Genomic DNA, 17,977 nt, shown 5'->3' with positions numbered 1-17,977 from the left:
AGCAACTGGAAAGAGTGAACGCTGTTACACTCCTCCCCTGCCCCCCGAATTTAAAATATTTTTTAAGGAAGCCTCCCCAGCGTCGCTTCCAGGAGTTTCTGTGGTCGGGCAGGCTCAGCCCGCGCAGCACTGCCTTCAACGCCCCTGAACGCCACGGCCCGGCCGGGACACTCCTGCAGCCCGCGCCGCCAGGCCACGGAGCAGAGGGAGAAACGAGATCCGCGGATTCCATTTAGTAATTGAACTGAAACGGCTTCCGTTTATTGATTTTATTATTTTATTGATTTTATTCGGCACCCGGCGCCCCTGGCGAAAGGCTGTGTCGCGCGCAAGGCATGCCGGGATTTGTGGTCTTGGCCATGAGCGGGGTCCTGCAGGGTGGGGACGCACTCTCGCTCCCTGGCGCGGTTTGACCCTTCCGCCGCCCCGTCCTCTCCCCCTGCCCCGCCCGTTGCCGCGACGCCGCTGGCCGCCGCACATTCCTGCGCGGGCTGCGCGGCGGAGAGGGAGGAGTCCTGCTTCCGGGTCTGCCCGCGCCGGCGCCTGAACACAAAAGTGACTTCGTCCCGGGCTCCTCTCCCACAAAACCGGCCCGTTCTCCGGCCTCGCACCCGTGTCCCAGTTTAGCAATGGTGCTCCGGTCGGCGGATAGGCGGAGACCGTCGCGGACGGAGGTGGCGCCCATCAGGCATCGGTGAAGGCGGCCCTAGAGAAGCCGGGTGAAGAGGGAGGCCGGGGGCCTGCGGCGCCGCGCTCCCCGCCCTGAGATGCCAACCCGGCAGTCGGCGGCGCAGCTGCGAGCGTGGTGCGTGGGGCCCGGGGAGCCGGGCGGTCATGGGCGGCGCGGGGACAGGGGCTGCGGCGCCGGGAGTGCTGCCTCGCCGCACGGCACGGGGTGAGAGCTGAGTCTCCCCCACGAGGCTGGGATGGGCGAGAGGAGGGGGGAATGGCGGGCGGTGGGAGTGCGAGTACGGGTAGCGCTGAGTGCCGTGTCGCCTAGGTCCACCCGTCGTGCCCCGCCGCAGGATGGAGTTCGAGCTCCTGGAGAACGATGTGCTGGAGTCGCTGGAGGACCTGGGGTATGTGTCCGGGGCTGGGGGTGCGGGGCGCTCCCCGTGCGGGCCGGCAGCAGAGGGCGGCCCCGGCACGGCGCCGCTGTCCGCCCCGCACAGGCGGGGCCGCCCCGCTCCGAAGGGCCGCGCCTGGAATGGCCCGTTTCGGTCAGAGCCTCTCCCGGAGCCCGGCTGATGATGGTGCCCCATGGCAGCTGGGCTGGCTTTTAGCTGCACGGCCTTGTCCAGTGAGTCCCTTCTCCGTGCGAGCTGATCCCCCTGATTCTTGGATGCCATCTGGTCTCTTGCTGCTCTGTTCTGCACAGCGGCCCTAGCTGAGGGTGGGATAGGATAAAGAGATACGTCAGACAATAAGAAAACTTTAAGGCTTCATGTTTTTTTTTTTTTGCGGGGGGGGGGAAGAGTAAAAAGAATTGCAAATGAGCAAGTGTTTTTCTTCTTTACATTTTCTCAGGGTAATATAGCACAGGAACCTTTTGCTGTTACTGACCTGTTGCTTTGTCAGAGTCAGGAAAGGTTGCATAAGTATGAAAGAGAGAGCGTAGAGAATACGTCCTGCTTTAAGCTCCTATGTCTGTAAACTGTTGAGAGTTCAGAGGACAGGCAGCTACAATTTCATTTCTCCTGCTGGTTGCATGCAAACAGCTGTATTTACTGACGTTGGCCCCATTCCCATAAATCACTGTGGCTAAAGTCATTATGCTCCAGCAAAGATTGTATTTCCAGGCTAGGTTAGTGGTGATAGTTTCAAAGCTTGACAAATAGGCTTCTGTCTTAGCAGGTATTTCTCTGACTGAAATGTGAAAAGGCAGCTCTGCCACATTGAAAATATTGAAAATTATTGATTTTATTGATTTTAGTGATTGGCTTCTTTTTTCTTTCATATGTTTAAAAGGATACTAGTGGCTTGAAGGAGTTGTGATTTGTGCAGTTATAGACAGAAAGTGTTGTTGACTTTTGGCATAAATAAGTAAAGCAAACAGTGAAAGTAGTTGAACAAGTAAGTTATACGAAGCACAGTTGGCAACAGTGAAAAAAAGAAAATCTGGAGGATGAAAGACACGAGACCTCAGCAATATTGGTAACAACTGGGAAAACTACTGCATGTGTCTAAAGGACTTCTGATCCTTGGTGTCTGGAAAGACTGGGGTGTTTGAGGCTTTCTGCTTTGGCAGTAGCTCTGTGGTCTTCGTGGTTCAGCTCATTTTTTCCCATCAGATACTGAAGATATTCCTAATATATCACTTGATTTTTTTTTTTCTCATAGAGAGAAATGTTAGAGAGCTCTCATGTTAGGGAGCTGTTTCTTTTTGTAATTTTGCTCGGGGTGTTCAGATGGTGGCCTCTTGTCTTGTGCATCAGTTTGTTGAACTGTTGAAAAAGCAAACAGATGGGATAGCACAATGTTACCAAAGAGAGCATAGCTCTGGAACACGTGCCATTGGCAGAAACAGAAGGAAAATGCTGCTTGCAGTTAGGAATCTGCAAGTTGGATTATTGGCCAGATTGATGTGTAGCTGAAGTCATAATTATAAGAAATAACACACTCAAGATATTACCTCTGTTAAAGAAGAGGTGCCTCTGGAGGTTTTGAGCAGGCACTTAAATCACAGACCTGCCAAAGCACAAGGCTTGCCATTGCTTCCTTTCTACTTTGACCTATAACTGGATGCTTCTGTTCTGAGCCCCAGCTGTTCCCAGACCTACACATGTAGGCCTGAGACGTCTGTGGGATGGGACTGGAACTTGCTCTGATTATCCTCTTGAAGTGTCTAGCTTGCTGTGGTCATGCAGTAGGGCTGTAATACATGAGATTACAGCTTCCCACCAGCTGCCAGTAGATTAACTGTGGCACCAATCGAGCTGCTCTGTGAGGTAAAAGTTATTTTTGAGTGAGGCTTCTTCATCTTCCTTGGCTGAAGTAACAGGCCACTACAGTAAAGGCCAAATCCTTTCTCTGTGGTATTAAGCACAGGAGCAGAGTGAGGAGAATTACATTTCAATTTGAGATGCTTTTTTATTGCTGAGGTTTGCCAAGAGTTGCCTGGACTCGTTGGATTGTTGTGAGGTAGTGGGTGACTTTACGTGGAAGTTTCCAGGAGAGATTTCATTTGGTTATGAGCACTCTTGGATGTCTGTCTCTTTTGAGGGCAGTATATCAAAATAATATTGTACATGTTTTTCCTAAAATACTGAGGTAAACTCTGACTTGAGCTTCTACCTGGTTGATAAGGCAGCCTTCTCCCTACTCTTCATTCTCCCTCTGAGAGATTATCAGTACACAGATGTTCTAAAAGCTATGTTTTCTAAGATCTCATCTATAAACTCATGCTTTCTTACACTAGGTCTGATTTTTGGCTTATTTTGCTTATGCAAAGAACCAATTCCATTAATTTTTCTTGTGTATATTTAGAGAGGTTGGTTTTTCAAGAGATGATATTTTTATGCAGATCACTTTTGTAATATTTCTATCAAAGGCTTTGTTTTGTAAGGAGCCTTTTCATACGTGATAGGAAGTGACAGAAAAGATGCACTTGTTCAGCAGTAATTATCCCACATGGAGAGCTCAGGAAGGATTCCTTGGGACTGCAGTTGCCCTGGATAGGTCTGTTGTCAGTAACATCTTCAGGAGGTGGAGGCAGAGAAGTTGCCACTGTACATGGTAACATTCTCCAGGAGGAAACCTCTGATGATGATATTTCGTGGCACAGTCTCTGTGATGGTGAGTTAAGGTGCACACAAATTCTGAGTTTGCTCTGATGTTTTCAGTGTGGTTCTTGCTACAGTTCAGTCCAGGAATCACCATTCCATGAGATCAGCACTGCAGATGTGTTGTGGTTGTAGCTCTCAATGTGTCCAGCATAAAATAAATCTGTCCAAGGACACTGGTCACAGCAGAGATTAATAAACTGTGCTTTTGTTTTCCCTCAGTTACAAAGGTCCCTTGTTAGACGACGGAGCGCTGGCTCAGGCGGTCTCCCATGGAGCCAGCTCCCCTGAATTCACCAAACTCTGTGCTTGGCTGGTGTCTGAGTTACGGCTCTTCTGTAAACTGGAGGAGAACGTGCAGGCAACCAACAGTAAGTAGTCACAACTCCAGCACAAACATGCACTTAGTGTGTGCTCCTGCATGCCACAGAGATTAGGGCTGGCCATATCTCTTGTACCAGGGAGTGTTGCCTGCACACTGCCAGATTTTGGATAATTTCCACGTCAAGTTTGCCTGATGAACAGCCAGTAGAGATTGAAACAATATGGTGATCAAAGAGTCTTTCTTCTGAAATTAGCTTTTTCTGTTAATTTTTCAACCATATTGTTTTTTAAAGTTCTTAGATGGATTTAGGGAAACATTAATGCTAGTGGGGTTTTTACTAGATTGTGGGAATACTTTTATTTCAATGCTTCTATTTGTAATTTTGATGTCAGTAATACTACTGTTCAAGGTAACATTCTTGTGACTACAGTAACCATATCTTCTTTTTAATGTTAGTTCTCTTAACTCTGTGCTTGCTATGAATTTTTGGGAAGGAGCCCGAAAATGATTGTTTTTCATTTTGGTAGAGGAAGCAAACTGTAGCTTTCAGAAAAAAAAAGTTAATTTTGGTCAGCTAGTCATGACCATCTACAGATTAAGTTACTAAATTGGTGTGATAACCCACATTCCTGAGTATCTTAATATATTAACTCATAATGCCTTTATGAGCTTAGCTTTATATTTACTCAGTGGCCAAAGGTTGCTGCCTTTTACCTCAACATCTGTTACTTTCCTTTCTCTCTGTTTTTGACATATTCATTCTTTCTTCTTTGAGTGTATTTCATTTCATTTCTTTCTCTGTAACAGCACAGTATCTGACCCCTTCTAGTAGTACAAGGTTCCTATTCTTTGTTTTATGTAAAAACACAATCCAGAAGTCTTCCAACACCTATCTCAAATTCTTTAAACACAAGTGACAGAAACATTTTAGCTGGAGTACCATGAAGTCCTACCTTCATTTTGTATGTCTTGAGTTTAGGAATAACAGACATTCGGGGGTGAAGTCTCTTTCCAAAAGATAAAAAAATGTTATTTCTCATCACTGTTTTTTTTTAACCTAACAAATTCTGATTAGTTTCAGTAATTTTTGACAGAAATATCAGTCAAAAGTTTGGTTTATGTGACTTCCTTATTTTTAAAGGATATTGATATGAAATAAAATAAGTTGACAAATGTGAGCTTACAGAAAAAAGTGAGAACTCATAAGCCACATTTATTATTCACGATAGTTTTTAATGTCCCCTTTCATTTTAGAAGTTGCCAGTGTCTGTCTGTTGTAGCTTGGAAAAGCTGTCAGTGAAACATAATTTTATATTAATGGAGCATATCATGGATCCAAATAGGTTGCGGTGTCTTGGAGGAACCCAGGAAATGCACTTGGCCTCCATTAAAAATGGGACTTAACTTATTTTGCTCGGGTTGCTATTTAACATTTTCTTTTAAAATAGCTAATTCATTCTAATCATACCCCCTATATATTAGCAGTGAATGAATTATTCTTTTCTTTCTAAGGTCCAAATGAAGCAGAAGAATTTCAGCTTGAAATGAGTGGGCTGCTGTCTGAAATGAACTGTCCATATTCATCATTAACGTCAGGAGATGTGACAAAACGCCTTCATAATCAAAAGAACTGTCTCTTGCTGCTTAGTAAGTTAAAAGGGTGCTTGCAAGCAAACCTGATTTTCTGCAAGATTTATAGTATTGTTTCTTACACTTAACGAGATACTGGTTACTTTATCACAATGTACTACACTGTAGTTACCTAAAAATATGCATTATTTTTACTGTAATTTGCAGCATCAGAGTATTATACTTGTGGGTTTACCAGTCAATATGTACCCAGTAGATGAGGGAAAATACTTTGAATGTTTACTTTTTTGACATTCACGAACAAAAAGCCTGTCCTATCACTTCTCAAAAGACACAACAAAGAGGGAATTATTTGAAGACTTCTGCCAGAATCTAGCCACTGAACTCTACTTAGCATGGTTGTAAAAATGACGACTAACATCAGATGCATCATAATTTTAGAGGCTCCTAGTGTGATGACTTGCAAGGTGCAACAAAACTTGCATTTTCCTACACTGACAGCAGTCAGAATTGTTATGAAGGAGAGAATGTTTTATCCCAGCTCCCAGTTCTTTTGATCAACATCCTTAATAAATAGCTTCACTGTTGCTTTCTGCTGATTGAAAGGAAATTAACATTAGCAATGGTGACGTCTTTCCTTTTCCACTTGTCAGATCTCAATAGCTGAATTGTTTGTTTTTCCTCCTTATGAAATGTTAGAGGAGAAGAAATAGTACTTGAATTTGTAAAAGGTGTGTGGTATTAATTCACATTACAATAAAAAAATATAAGCCTGAGTTAGAAACTGTAGTACTAATTTTAACCTAATTTTAAAATCAAGATGTAATGTTTTATTTGCTTCCTCAGTTGCTGCTGATTCTTTAACTTTTCAAAACAGAAATTTAGTTCTGCCTTCTGAGATACAAGAAATTGTTTACAGAGTAGGTTCCTGTATTTCAGCAGTAGGAGAAAGATGATTAGACTTAATCTGAATATTTCTTATAGTATGTTTAAAAATGTCAGATGAAGTGAGGTAGTTGTTTCATTTGAAATAGTTTGTTTGAGCTACAATCTTCTCTTCAGCTTGTTTTCTGTAAGCCAAGCCATTCAATAAATTTGGCTTGTTTGTGACACACAGTTTACCCCAGAGGTCCTTTGGGATGTACATTTTGGTAATATAAGGCCGCGTTCAGGAGCTGAACTCTGGTATCCCATCTGGCAGGAATGCTGTGTTTACTGTCAAATGTGAAATTGCAGTAGTGCCAAATTCCTTTCTAGTGTCCCACCATAGCAGCATACTTTCTTTAGCTGTGTTAAGTGAACTTATTAGGTATCCTCTTGAATGTGAGTCATAAAACTAGTTTTTTTCAGGAGAAACAGGATAACCCTCTAGTGAAATGTCAGGGTATTTTACATTTTAATGAAATGCAGCACAGTTTGTCGTTTGGAAGATGTAGCAGTATTGCTGGGAGATGAAAGCACCAAATAAACCCAAGTAATTAGGATTGATTGTCCTAATGTACAGCATCACTAGAATGCAATGTTAGGCACTAGCATCTGCAAAACAAAAAGTACAAGAGATTCAGACTGGTTCAGAAAAGTTGTGCAAAAAAAGAATGGCTATCTAAAGAACATTCATCTTAGTGATAGACTTTAAAATTTCTGTCATTGTTTGAGGAAGTTAGAAGATAGCTTAAATATGAACTCTAAATTTTTGAGACAAAATTCTCCTGCTAGTTTCTTTTCTAGTAGGCCTGAAAAGTGTAAATAATTGAAAGTTCAGTGTGAGAAAAACCTGTATAAAGTGTTGCTGAAAGAACTTACAAAGGATGCTTCGCTGTTTTACATATTCTAAGAATTTTTTTATTTATAAGGTATTCTGTATCTTCAGTAGACGACATTCTAGAGATCATTAAAATGCTGTGCTCTTTTCTTAATCTTTTTATCTGTCCCAGGTTTATAAATAATAAGCTTCTTTTGTATATCTGTGGGTTTACTTCCCTGCTCACAAGTGTCTGCAGTATTAGTTTTTCTTATTTTTAGAAGTGTTTATGTATGTTATTGCTATGGTCACTCACTATGATTAATGAGAAAAGTATTGTTAAACTTGTGCTTTTTTTAAAATTCAAACCTTAATGTTGTGACACCCACAAACAAAGGCTGTTTATATAATTGTAAATTTATATCACTGTAAATAACACCTGATGCTGAAATTCTGGGCATATACTGTGTTCAGAAATTGTGATTTAGTTTTTTCTCTTTTTGTTTGGTGAAGGAGTTACAATGTAATGGTAGGCTCTCACAGTTCTGATAGTTTTCTTGAAGAAAACTTCAGCCATTCTAGCTTCTATTTCATCAGTTACAGCCTTTCTTTCTGAAGTTACTGTAAACATGAATTCTCAATACTTCTCAGTGGGATTATTCTTCCACTCTACATTTTGTGTGGGGAAGTAGAGGAGATTCATCTGACATTTCACTTCTTTCTAGTCGTTTCCTTCCTTGTTTCCTAGAGCCTCAAGAAGTGCTTGCTTGTCTACCCTAAAATGCACATCTCAGTCCCTCATCCTGCTTGTTTCCATGTTCCTAATTTCCTGTCTTTGCTGGGCAAAACCTGAAGGAAAGGAGCTGTGCTCTGTTGAACTCTGGGATTAATACTTGCTGGAATCATAGAGATTTTTTCCAGGCTTTAATTGTACTAAACCCGTCCTCTGTTTGTTGTGTTTCTAGCACTGAACTCAGTAATTGTAAATATGAGTGTTCTTGAAGATACAAGAAGTTTTGTAGGTACAAAATTTCTAGCCCTCCTTCTATCTAAAACAGTCAATTTGCACATTTGTTGGTAGTAAGCACTTGAGTTTTCACTGGCTCTAAAATAACTCTTTTATATCTGATGGTCAAATCTAACTTTTCTTACCCCAGCATACCTCATCTCAGAACTGGAAGCTGCCAGAATGCTGTGTGTGAATGCCCCTCCTAAAAAAGCCCAGGAAGGGGGTGGCAGTGAAGTCTTTCAGGAGCTGAAAGGCATCTGCATTGCTTTAGGCATGTCCAAGCCTCCCGCCAACATAACGATGTTCCAGTTCTTCAGCGGAATTGAAAAAAAAGTAAGATCCAAAGGAAGAAAATTCTGAATATTTATGATGTTATTGTTTTGATGGAAAATAGTGCTTCTACCTGGGTGAGATTTGCCTCTTGTGAAACTCCAGTGTTTGGATTGTGAAGGAGAGTTGAGGTGTTTTACTGCATATACAAAGAGTCAGAATTTTGAAAATTATTTTGAAGGCTTTTTCCATGCCAAGGCATGAGGTCAGGGACTGTTGCTATCATTGCTTTTCAGGGTGACTGCTCTAGGTTTTGATCCCATCACTTGTTGCAGAAGACATAGAAAATGCTAATCTTAGGCCTCAGGAAGAATGTTAAAGAGAAATGTTTTTCAAGAAATACACCTAAACAAATTTGTATGGGAACCTAATGTTTTAAAGATGTTTTGGTTAAAAGGTGGTGTAACAAAAGTAAAACGTAACACCTTCTCCCTAAGACTTCATAATTTCTTGTGATTCCATTTATTTTTATTCCTTGCATGTGTGTGTTCTCCAGGCTTTTGTAATTAAAAAAAAACCAAACTTCTGAGTAACTTTTATAAATCAGAGAAAATAAATGGAATGGACTGTCCAGTGCACAGACCAAGGGTTGGGGGCAGAAAGCTTTTAAATCACATTTAGTGACTTAATTTGCAGGATAGGGGAGAGCAGAACAGCAGATAGGAAATGGCAGAAGACAACCCTTAACTTTAAAGAACAGATATGGGTTCCTTCCAGTGCAGAATATTCTGTGATTACAAAGCTCCCCAAAACAGTGCTGTTTGAAGGCACTTAGTTTAAAATCTTAAATAAATTTGGCTTAGTATCATTTGAAAACCAGGTCACTGAATGTGTTAGGTCACATGCTGGAATGAACAGGTTGGTGTTTTTTTCCCAAACTGCTTTGGAAGTTTTTGCCACTGCCGCTCCATTACTTCCCCCTTGAAGTCCTAAGAAATTTTGAGATGGGATAGATAATTTGTGTCCAAACTCCTAAAATGCAAGATAGTTAAAATTTCATACTAAAGATTTTTCTCCTTTTGATTATAAAGAGGGGTCCTTCTTTGGATCATTTTACATTTTACATCATCTTAAAATAAGCTTTTTGATACAAATGTGGGTTTTTTTATGGATTAAAGAGATGATGTGTAGAATAATCCTTATGGCTTCAAGAGTAGCAGTACCTGATGGTGTCTTTGTTTTTACTGCTGATCTATTCTATAGTCCCTTCTCTTAATTTTTAAATAATTATAGCTGAGAGTATCAGAAATCTAAAAACAATTACTTTCCAGAAGAAGTGTGCTTGGCTCTCTGTTCCAGAGAAAATAACTTGATATTGGAGGTTGCAGTGTCATGCCTTTCACTGTCCAACAGTCCTCTCCTTTAATTAGAATCTTGAAAAACTAATTTTTTTAGCCAAAGCTTATATTTTTATATGTCTCCTAACAGCTGAAGGAAACTCTAGCAAAGGTTCCACCTAATCATGTTGGAAAACCTTTATTAAAGAAACAACTGGGACCAGCTCACTGGGTGAGTAGTTGCAGGTATTAGAGCCCATTTCCCTTTTCCAAGTGTACAAAGTATTGATCCTGTGTGTTGCAAAATAATTTTTCTCTTTCTGAAGACAAGAAGATAATTTCTTGCAGTATAATGTATATGTTGGTGCAATAAATGTACAGCAACTGCTAAGATCTTAGACTCATGAATCTCTAGGTCCAGGTGCAGGCTAAACTTTTCCAAAATCAGAGACCTGCAGTGGTGGTGCTGACCAGCATGCTCGTGCAGTAGCTTAAACCTTCCTCTTCTGCCCTTTACCAGCACTGTCTCTGTGACCTAGTCCTGCTGAGATGGTGGCATGTCTGCTTCTGGGGCTTCTTTTTAGCTAAGCTGTGGGTCTGTTCATGATGTCCCCCTCTTTTTGTCACTTGGAGTAGTCTGCTTCCTTCACAGCCTCTCCAAGAGGCAGTGAGTATGCAGGTAGGAGCTGGGAGAGACATTGTACGCCCAGGCTGCAGAGCTGTGATCTTTTCCAGCTGGGATTTGTTACCTGCTGTACTAGGAGCCTGGTGCCTGGGTTAGTCACTGCTGCTGCACCAAGCTCAAAGCTATGGCTGCTGCTGCAAGACTTCAGGTCTCTCTTGTCTCTCTAACTTCAGGCTGAAGCACATCTTCCCCCAGCAGTCTGCTTCCTTCAGTGCTTGTATTGTTGAGACTGAAAGTGGGCCCTGCTGCCCTCTCTCCAGCCAGGCCTCTTTAAATATACATATTAATCCTCTAATGGTGCATATCTCACCTGCTGCTCTAACTAAACCACTGTCTGCTACCAGCTGTTTCTCATGATTATTTTTTCCTATAGGGCACTTTGTTGTTTTGGCTGTATGCAGACTATGCTTCAATCAAGATTCTCTTGCAGTACTGTACTTACTTTCAGTCCTTTATCTTTGCTCTATCTTTATCCTTAAGCTTTCTACTTTTTAAGAAGGCACAAACATCCTGTTTCTTAGGAGTTACATATGCCCTTGCTTCAGCTTGTTGTCTATAGTATCTTCTCACCTTTGTCTCTCTGTCCTGGTGGATGTTGAGAAGTGCCTCAGCAGTGTGTGCAGTTTTTGTGCTGTTAGAAATTTTAGAAGGCTGAACATGAGCCATGGAATCTTCAGGAAAGTAACATCAGCAGGCACAGCTTGGCTGTGAGTCCATTTGACAAGGTAGATAATTGCAATCTTAAGACATGCATATTATCTCTTGTGTTATTATCACTGTCTCTGTCTTCCATCCACATAGTTTATGACTTTAATCTATAGATTGTTTGCAAATTTTTGTTTCAGGAAAAAATTGAAGCAATTAATCAAGCCATAGCCAATGAATACGAAGTCCGAAGAAAACTGTTAGTCAAACGTTTGGATGTTACTGTGCAATCCTTCGGCTGGTCAGACAGAGCTAAGGTACAGAAAGCTTGCTGTGAAGTCCTGGTTGATGGTAACCCTTTATAATAAGTATCTCTGGAAAACTGCATCATTGTTGTGTCCTTCATGAGTTAGAAATAATCACGGGAGTTGTCTGGCTTTGTTTTGATTTTCTAGAGAGGTTTATGACAATGGAAGATGAGTAAAAATATTTTACTTAAAACTGTTGGATTTTAAACCAGTCTATAAAATGAGAAGTCAGACTGTGTGTAGCTACACACCAAAACCACTGGAAAAAGTAGAGATTACTGATCCAACTGTGTTCTGGGTACCATAATGTGAACTATTAAGTGCTGTGTCTTGTGATGGTAGAAAAGCACCTTCCTGTTGACCATCCCTTATCTTACTTTGTGCTGTCCACAGCAATCAGATTTCCTTAACTCTAAGCGTGTGTGCAGTCACAACTCCACAGATGCACATGAGAAAAGCTGCTAAGGCACTACTTGTTCTTACCTTATAGACAGAGTAATGCTTTATGTGCCTTGTTTGTCTTTGAACTGTGCAAGTGGCTGTGATGTGAGATCTGTTCTCCCTTGAGTACATGATACATATTCTGCTTTTAGAAATAATTACATGATTTCCCCATTTCCTATGTCTCAGAAAGAAATTACAGGATTTAAAAAAATAGTACATATAATTTATTTTCCAGGACTAAACCAGATCTGCAAACATAGTGTTAAGTATACTGCTGACAGTGTTTGAGACAGTTACTAGTGCTAAACTGTGACACATAGAATCACTGAGTGTTTTTTCTTGATAAGTGGTTTTTCAAAAAGCAGCTATACTTTAATAATAAACTGTGACCTTGTTTCATCTGAGTAGGACTTCTACTGTTGTACTCTCTATTAAACCTTGTATTGTTCAGGCTTTTTAGTAGATAACTGAAGAACTCCCTGACGGTTTAAATATTTTAGTAATGAATAAAAATGAGCAAAAGTGTGAATTATGTTTTAAAAACAGGGATTTCTAATTGTGTTACAGCTTTGGCATCTTCATCCACGTGGTTTTGTGTTTTTTCCTAGGAATTCTCAGATACTTTAGAACTTGACTAGGTACACAAAATATTTTCACCAAACCCACAAATATATGCATTTATATCTATTAAAATGCAATTTTTTTTTTAAGCATAACAATACAAATTTGGAGAATGTTGCTGTAGTATTCCAGACACACAAAAGAGTTTGTTTTAACAGTAACTTTTAGAAATATGATAATTTTCTTTTTATTTGAAAAGTATCAGAATATAATTGTATGACTGAATAGCCACTTCTCCAGATAGTGGAAACACCAGGGAAAAAATCCTTGCAGTCTACTATTAGAGATTTTTTTTTTAACTTAAAATTCCAAGTTTCACCTTAAACAGTATCACAAGACCAAATTATTGTGCTCAGAGCTCAGTCAAACTTAGCAGGGAAAAACACACTAGTACTAGAAAAACGCACTGGTGAATACTTTTGCTTCTCCTACCTTTAGCCAGTGCCATATTCCAGTTTTCTGCCTTTGGATGGAAAACAAGATTTTTTAGGATTTTAAAACGTGCTTCTAAGTTTTTGCACTGTTAAGATATGTTGGAAAACCTGATTTGCCTGTCCCCACTGCCATCATCTGCATTCAGATGGCAGTGTGGTTTATCTTAACTGCATCGCACACTACACTCTGTTGATGACTGAAGAGAGATGTAACTTGTCTAGTAACCCATGTGTGGTAGCACAGATTTCTCCCGTGTCTCAGCTGGAAAACTTTTGAGGTGTTCAAGAAAGCCAGAGTGGTTAATGCTGAAAGGCAGTAGAGGAAGAGACATTGCATACAAAGCAAAGTTGAGTGTAGGATCTCATTTCTAGCTCTGCCAGGCCTCTTGGTGCCTTGTCTTTGTGAAGAAGCCCGCTTGAGTGAAGAGTGAAATGAGTTATCAGGGCTTTTTTTGCCGATAAGTGCTGGAGATGGGGTGATGCTGGCCCAGCTGGAATGGGTGCAGGTCAGGGTGAAGGCACAGAATGGGGTCTGGAGCCTAAACAGATGTGTTTCACTTGCAGTGTCTTCTGGATTTTAGCAGTAATTCATGTAACTATATGGCACACTTCTGTTGTGTGTTTGCCTGGAAGTAATTCAATCTGATGTGTATGTTGAAATTGTCAGCTCTTTGGTGTCTTGGCATTTCAGTCAGAATTGTGCTTCCTATTTACTTAAGAAATTAATGTGACAAATGCTAGTTTGATTGAAGTAATCCTCAGTTATAAAGTGGTTCTCACTGATTTTATATTAACTTTTTGTTCTATTTGCACTAGTGGCTTGTTATTCAGTGCTGATTTGATTCTTTTCATGAGATGTCCCATTGCTTTAACTGACTGGGTTTTATTTTTCTTTGCTCCGACAGAGTCAGACAGAAAAACTGGCTAAAGTCTACCAGCCAAAACGTGCCCTCTTATCTACTAAGTGCACTATATCAATTGCAAATCTCTTGGCAGCTCGGCAGGATCTGTCCAAGATTATGAGAACAAGCAGTGGATCCATCCGAGAAAAGACTGCATGTGCCATTAATAAGGTACCTTTGGGGACAAATGTTGTGTTCCTTTTAGGAATATTTAAGTAACTTGAATGTAGTAATAAATCCTACTTTTTTTCAGGATTGTAAGTGAATTTGGAAATAAAGGATAAGAAACTTGGTGTTTATGTATGGCAGATAATGCATCAGTGGATTATGGATAGTGCAGTTTCAGCTTTTGAGGGTCGCAGTGTCCCTTCTTTGGAGCAGTAAAAATTGGTGAAATACCTTGGATTACTTTCAGTGGGAGTAGGCCTGCTCTGTTTTACCAGAATTACTGAAGCCATTACCCTGTTGCTACCTGATTCTGTCACCATATCTAAAATAGCATCTCCATAGTAACTCTGTTTCTGGTCTGTGTAAATAGAATGTACTAAAATGACATTTTAGGCAAGACCCCCACAAATTAGATTGCCCTGAGTACATAAATAGATTACAGTCAAGTGTATAGTTCTAATAATGACACAGGAGAAACATGACTTAGACAAACAATTTTGCTTTGTTTCAAAAATTATGATTTTACAGGAGTAATAGGCTCAAAAAGTATATATGCTGAACTTGCAGCTCAGTAGCTATGTACAGCAGCATACTTGGTGCTTTAAAATTGTGATGATAGGTGCATGCTCTTCTACCTTTTGAGTACCAACTGTACCTCTGGTAAAGTTCTAATTGATTTAGGAGGGAATAGTGGTGTGATTTGGCCACAGCCCATCCAACCCAAATAATTTCTGCACCTTTTTAGTGTTGTTGGTGTGAAAGAAATTAAGTAGTAAGACAGGTTGACCCTACCATCAGGCTGTATGTCTGCAGTACTGCCCTGCTGCTGATGTACAATCTGTTAACTTATCTCCATTATCAATATTAAATATTTTCCAAGACAGTAGCATAAAATAGCAAACTAACCTTCTTCCAATAAAGTTCCTTTGTTATATTGCTTCAAAACTTCAAGCAGTACAAATGTCCTGTCCCATTTTGCCTTGCTAAATTTTAAGGTCACACCATCCTTAGACAGGTAAAGACCTCTAGAGTCTTGTTCCACTCTGATCAGTGCTCACACCTGTCTGTTGTTAAGTTTCTGCATATCCTCACTGAAAAATATAATTTTTTGCCCTTTATTTACTAAGTCAATGGCTTCTATAGGAACTCAGAGCACTAGTTAGGAGAGAGAGTATGTTACATTGTACTTGTGCTTATTTGAGTTTAGCACTCTGCACTAATAAAGAATTAAGTGAAAGACTGTGTTGGGGCTGCCCATGGTGGTGTGCCTGCTGTTTGAACACAAAGCACTGGTCTCCTGACATGTCTTGTTAGCAGTGCTTCAAGTACTAGATAATCCCTGTTTTACTTTTATTAACTGGACACAGAGGTCTGTCACATTCAAACACAAAACTTGCCTGGATGTAAAAACCTTGGAGTGGGTGCTGTCTGTGGTGTGTCTCAGTAGATGTGACTCTTGTGAGAGGTGTCACAACTCCTATGGCAGTTTTCCCTTTCCCTTTGCAGGTGCTAATGGGCAGAGTGCCTGACAGAGGAGGAAGGCCCAATGAAATTGAACCTCCACCTCCTGAGATGCCACCGTGGCAGAAAAGACCAGAGGGTGGCTCGCAGCAAGGCGGTGGCAGAGGAGGCAGAGGTGGCTACGACTCTTCCTACGGAGGGCGGGGAGGTTATGACCACGGGGGTCATGACCGAGGAGGAAGAGGAGGCTATGACTCATCGTACGGAGGGCGAGGAGGTCACGAACAAGGGAGCCATGATCGAGGGGGACGAGGAGGACGTGGTGGTTATGATCATGGTGGCAGAGGAGGAGGAAGAGGAAACAAGCTTCAAGGAGGCTGGACAGATGGTGGAAGTGGTGGCTACCAGGATGGCGGCTACAGGGAGAGCAACTACAGAGATGCAGGTTTTCAAGCAGGTGGCTACCATGGTGGTGGTGGCTACCAAGGAGGAGGCTATGGTGGCTACCAGTCGTCTTCTTATTCTGGAAGTGGCTATCAGGGGGGTGGTGGTGGTGGTGGTTACCAGCAAGACAACAGATACCAAGATGGTGGGTCCCACAGTGATCGAGGGGGTGGCCGTGGAGGAGGGAGGGGCGGCCGTGGCGGTCGCGGTGGCCGAGGAGGTCAAGGAGGCGGCTGGGGGGGCAGAGGTGGACAGAACTTTAATCAAGGAGGGCAGTTTGAGCAGCACTTCCAGCATGGAGGCTATCAGTATAATCAATCTGGCTTTGGACAAGGAAGACACTTCACCAGCTGAGGCTGCTAAAAATTTACACTTCAGCAGAGCTCACATAATAGAAACCTGGTTTCAGAGGCCTGACTTAAATGCTGCTTGAATTAGTACAGGTTTGTACACAGCAGGTAGAAGCTCTTTGGGTGGGATGTTTTGCCTAGAGCAAAGCACAACTTTGTGTAGAGCTCTCCTCCCCACCCACCTCTGCCTGTCTGAATGAAAGATATTGTCACTACCCCCTGCACCCTAAACATCAACTAATAGACATGCTTTTTGGATGTTGGACAGGTTCCCTCTGCTCAAAACACTTTTGTTCTAAATATGCCAGCTGTGTTTGCCTTCTATTTTGATTTGGAGAAATAACAAGACCTGTCAAATTTGTCTGTTATAGTGTACACTAGAACTTCTGCATTTTTCCCCCCAAATCATTGTTGAGTTACACGTTCTAAACCAGTCTGGAGTGTTGCTTTTCTTCTCGCTGACCTCTTGTTTCAGTCACGATGCTGTTACAGCGCGTGTGTGCGCGCACAGGGAACTCTGACAAACGGGGTTTTGTGTTATCTGAGCTCTACTATGGATGCCATGTTCAGTAGCCTTATCTCCTGCTAAACCACGTTTTCCCACCTGCTCAACAATGAAGACTGACTGCCGCCAAAATCTGCAAAGATCATTTCAAACTAAGCTAAATTGTGAACCGATAGTGTGTGTAGGCCTGTAGTTAGGTGTAGCAATTCAAACTGACCTGCATCCATCCAAAACAAGTTGCTCCTCCTCCAAACCTAATTTTTACTTGAAATCAGCTAGAAGAAATGACAAACTGAAGTTTATTTTATTTACAAGTTAAATACCACTGGCTCAGCAAATCTAGGGCAATTTGTTTTGGGGGTTGTCTTTTTAAAGAAATGCACTACGGCCTGGGAAGATTAGTTCCTGCCTGGAGGAAGCCCTTTTATTATTGCTGCAGAAAACAAAACCTGGCTGAGTTTGGTGTTCTAATGTTTGGGTTTTTTTCTTTACTGAAAGCCACATAATGCTTCTTGCTGGGTTTTTTTTTGTGTACATAAACATTGTCAAAAAGCTGTGAAAGAAAATGGCTGAAGGTGTGCTGTTGTATAAAAGGTGAGCAATAAAAGTATCTGTATGTTCTGTTTGCTTTAGTTTCTTTTCCTTGATAGTAAAAAGCAGTTGCTACTGTGGCTGGGAATTCATGGGGATTTCTGTCTTCTTCATCTCTTTTTTTATTGTAACCTATTTTATATTTTGTAGTTGTCCCAGCTGTACCATGCATTCTGCCCTTTGAGGGGCTGTCAGAACAGCAGCAGGTGGGAGGAACTGATCTTCAGTTGCTCTGACTTTGTTCTGTTCCTCCCTCTGACCTGGTGTAGCAGCTCGTAGTACTCTCTTGCTGTGTAAAGTTATGCTTAGGCTCTGTGAGCACGTGTCTCCTAGGTTATGCTCCTGCATGCCATGTGAACTTGGTA

At 41.5% G+C, this 17,977-nt stretch overlaps 1 protein-coding gene across 1 annotated transcript; it reads left to right on the top strand.

Moving 5' to 3' along the window:
• Positions 1-709: 709 nt before the first annotated feature.
• Positions 710-17,642, top strand: FAM98A (family with sequence similarity 98 member A). Its single transcript, XM_066546662.1, has 9 exons — positions 710-805; positions 1,001-1,079; positions 4,005-4,153; positions 5,620-5,754; positions 8,596-8,780; positions 10,206-10,286; positions 11,585-11,701; positions 14,097-14,264; positions 15,768-17,642. The coding sequence occupies exons 2-9, from the start codon at positions 1,027-1,029 to the stop codon at positions 16,518-16,520; spliced, it is 1,641 nt and encodes a 546-aa protein (XP_066402759.1). The 5' UTR covers positions 710-805; positions 1,001-1,026; the 3' UTR covers positions 16,521-17,642.
• Positions 17,643-17,977: the final 335 nt, after the last annotated feature.

Source organism: Molothrus aeneus, chromosome 3 (assembly GCF_037042795.1).
Source record: "Molothrus aeneus isolate 106 chromosome 3, BPBGC_Maene_1.0, whole genome shotgun sequence".
Taxonomy (NCBI): Eukaryota; Metazoa; Chordata; class Aves; order Passeriformes; family Icteridae; genus Molothrus; species Molothrus aeneus.
The sequence above is the reverse complement of the archived record's forward strand: the minus strand, read 5'-3'. Positions and strand labels throughout refer to the sequence as shown.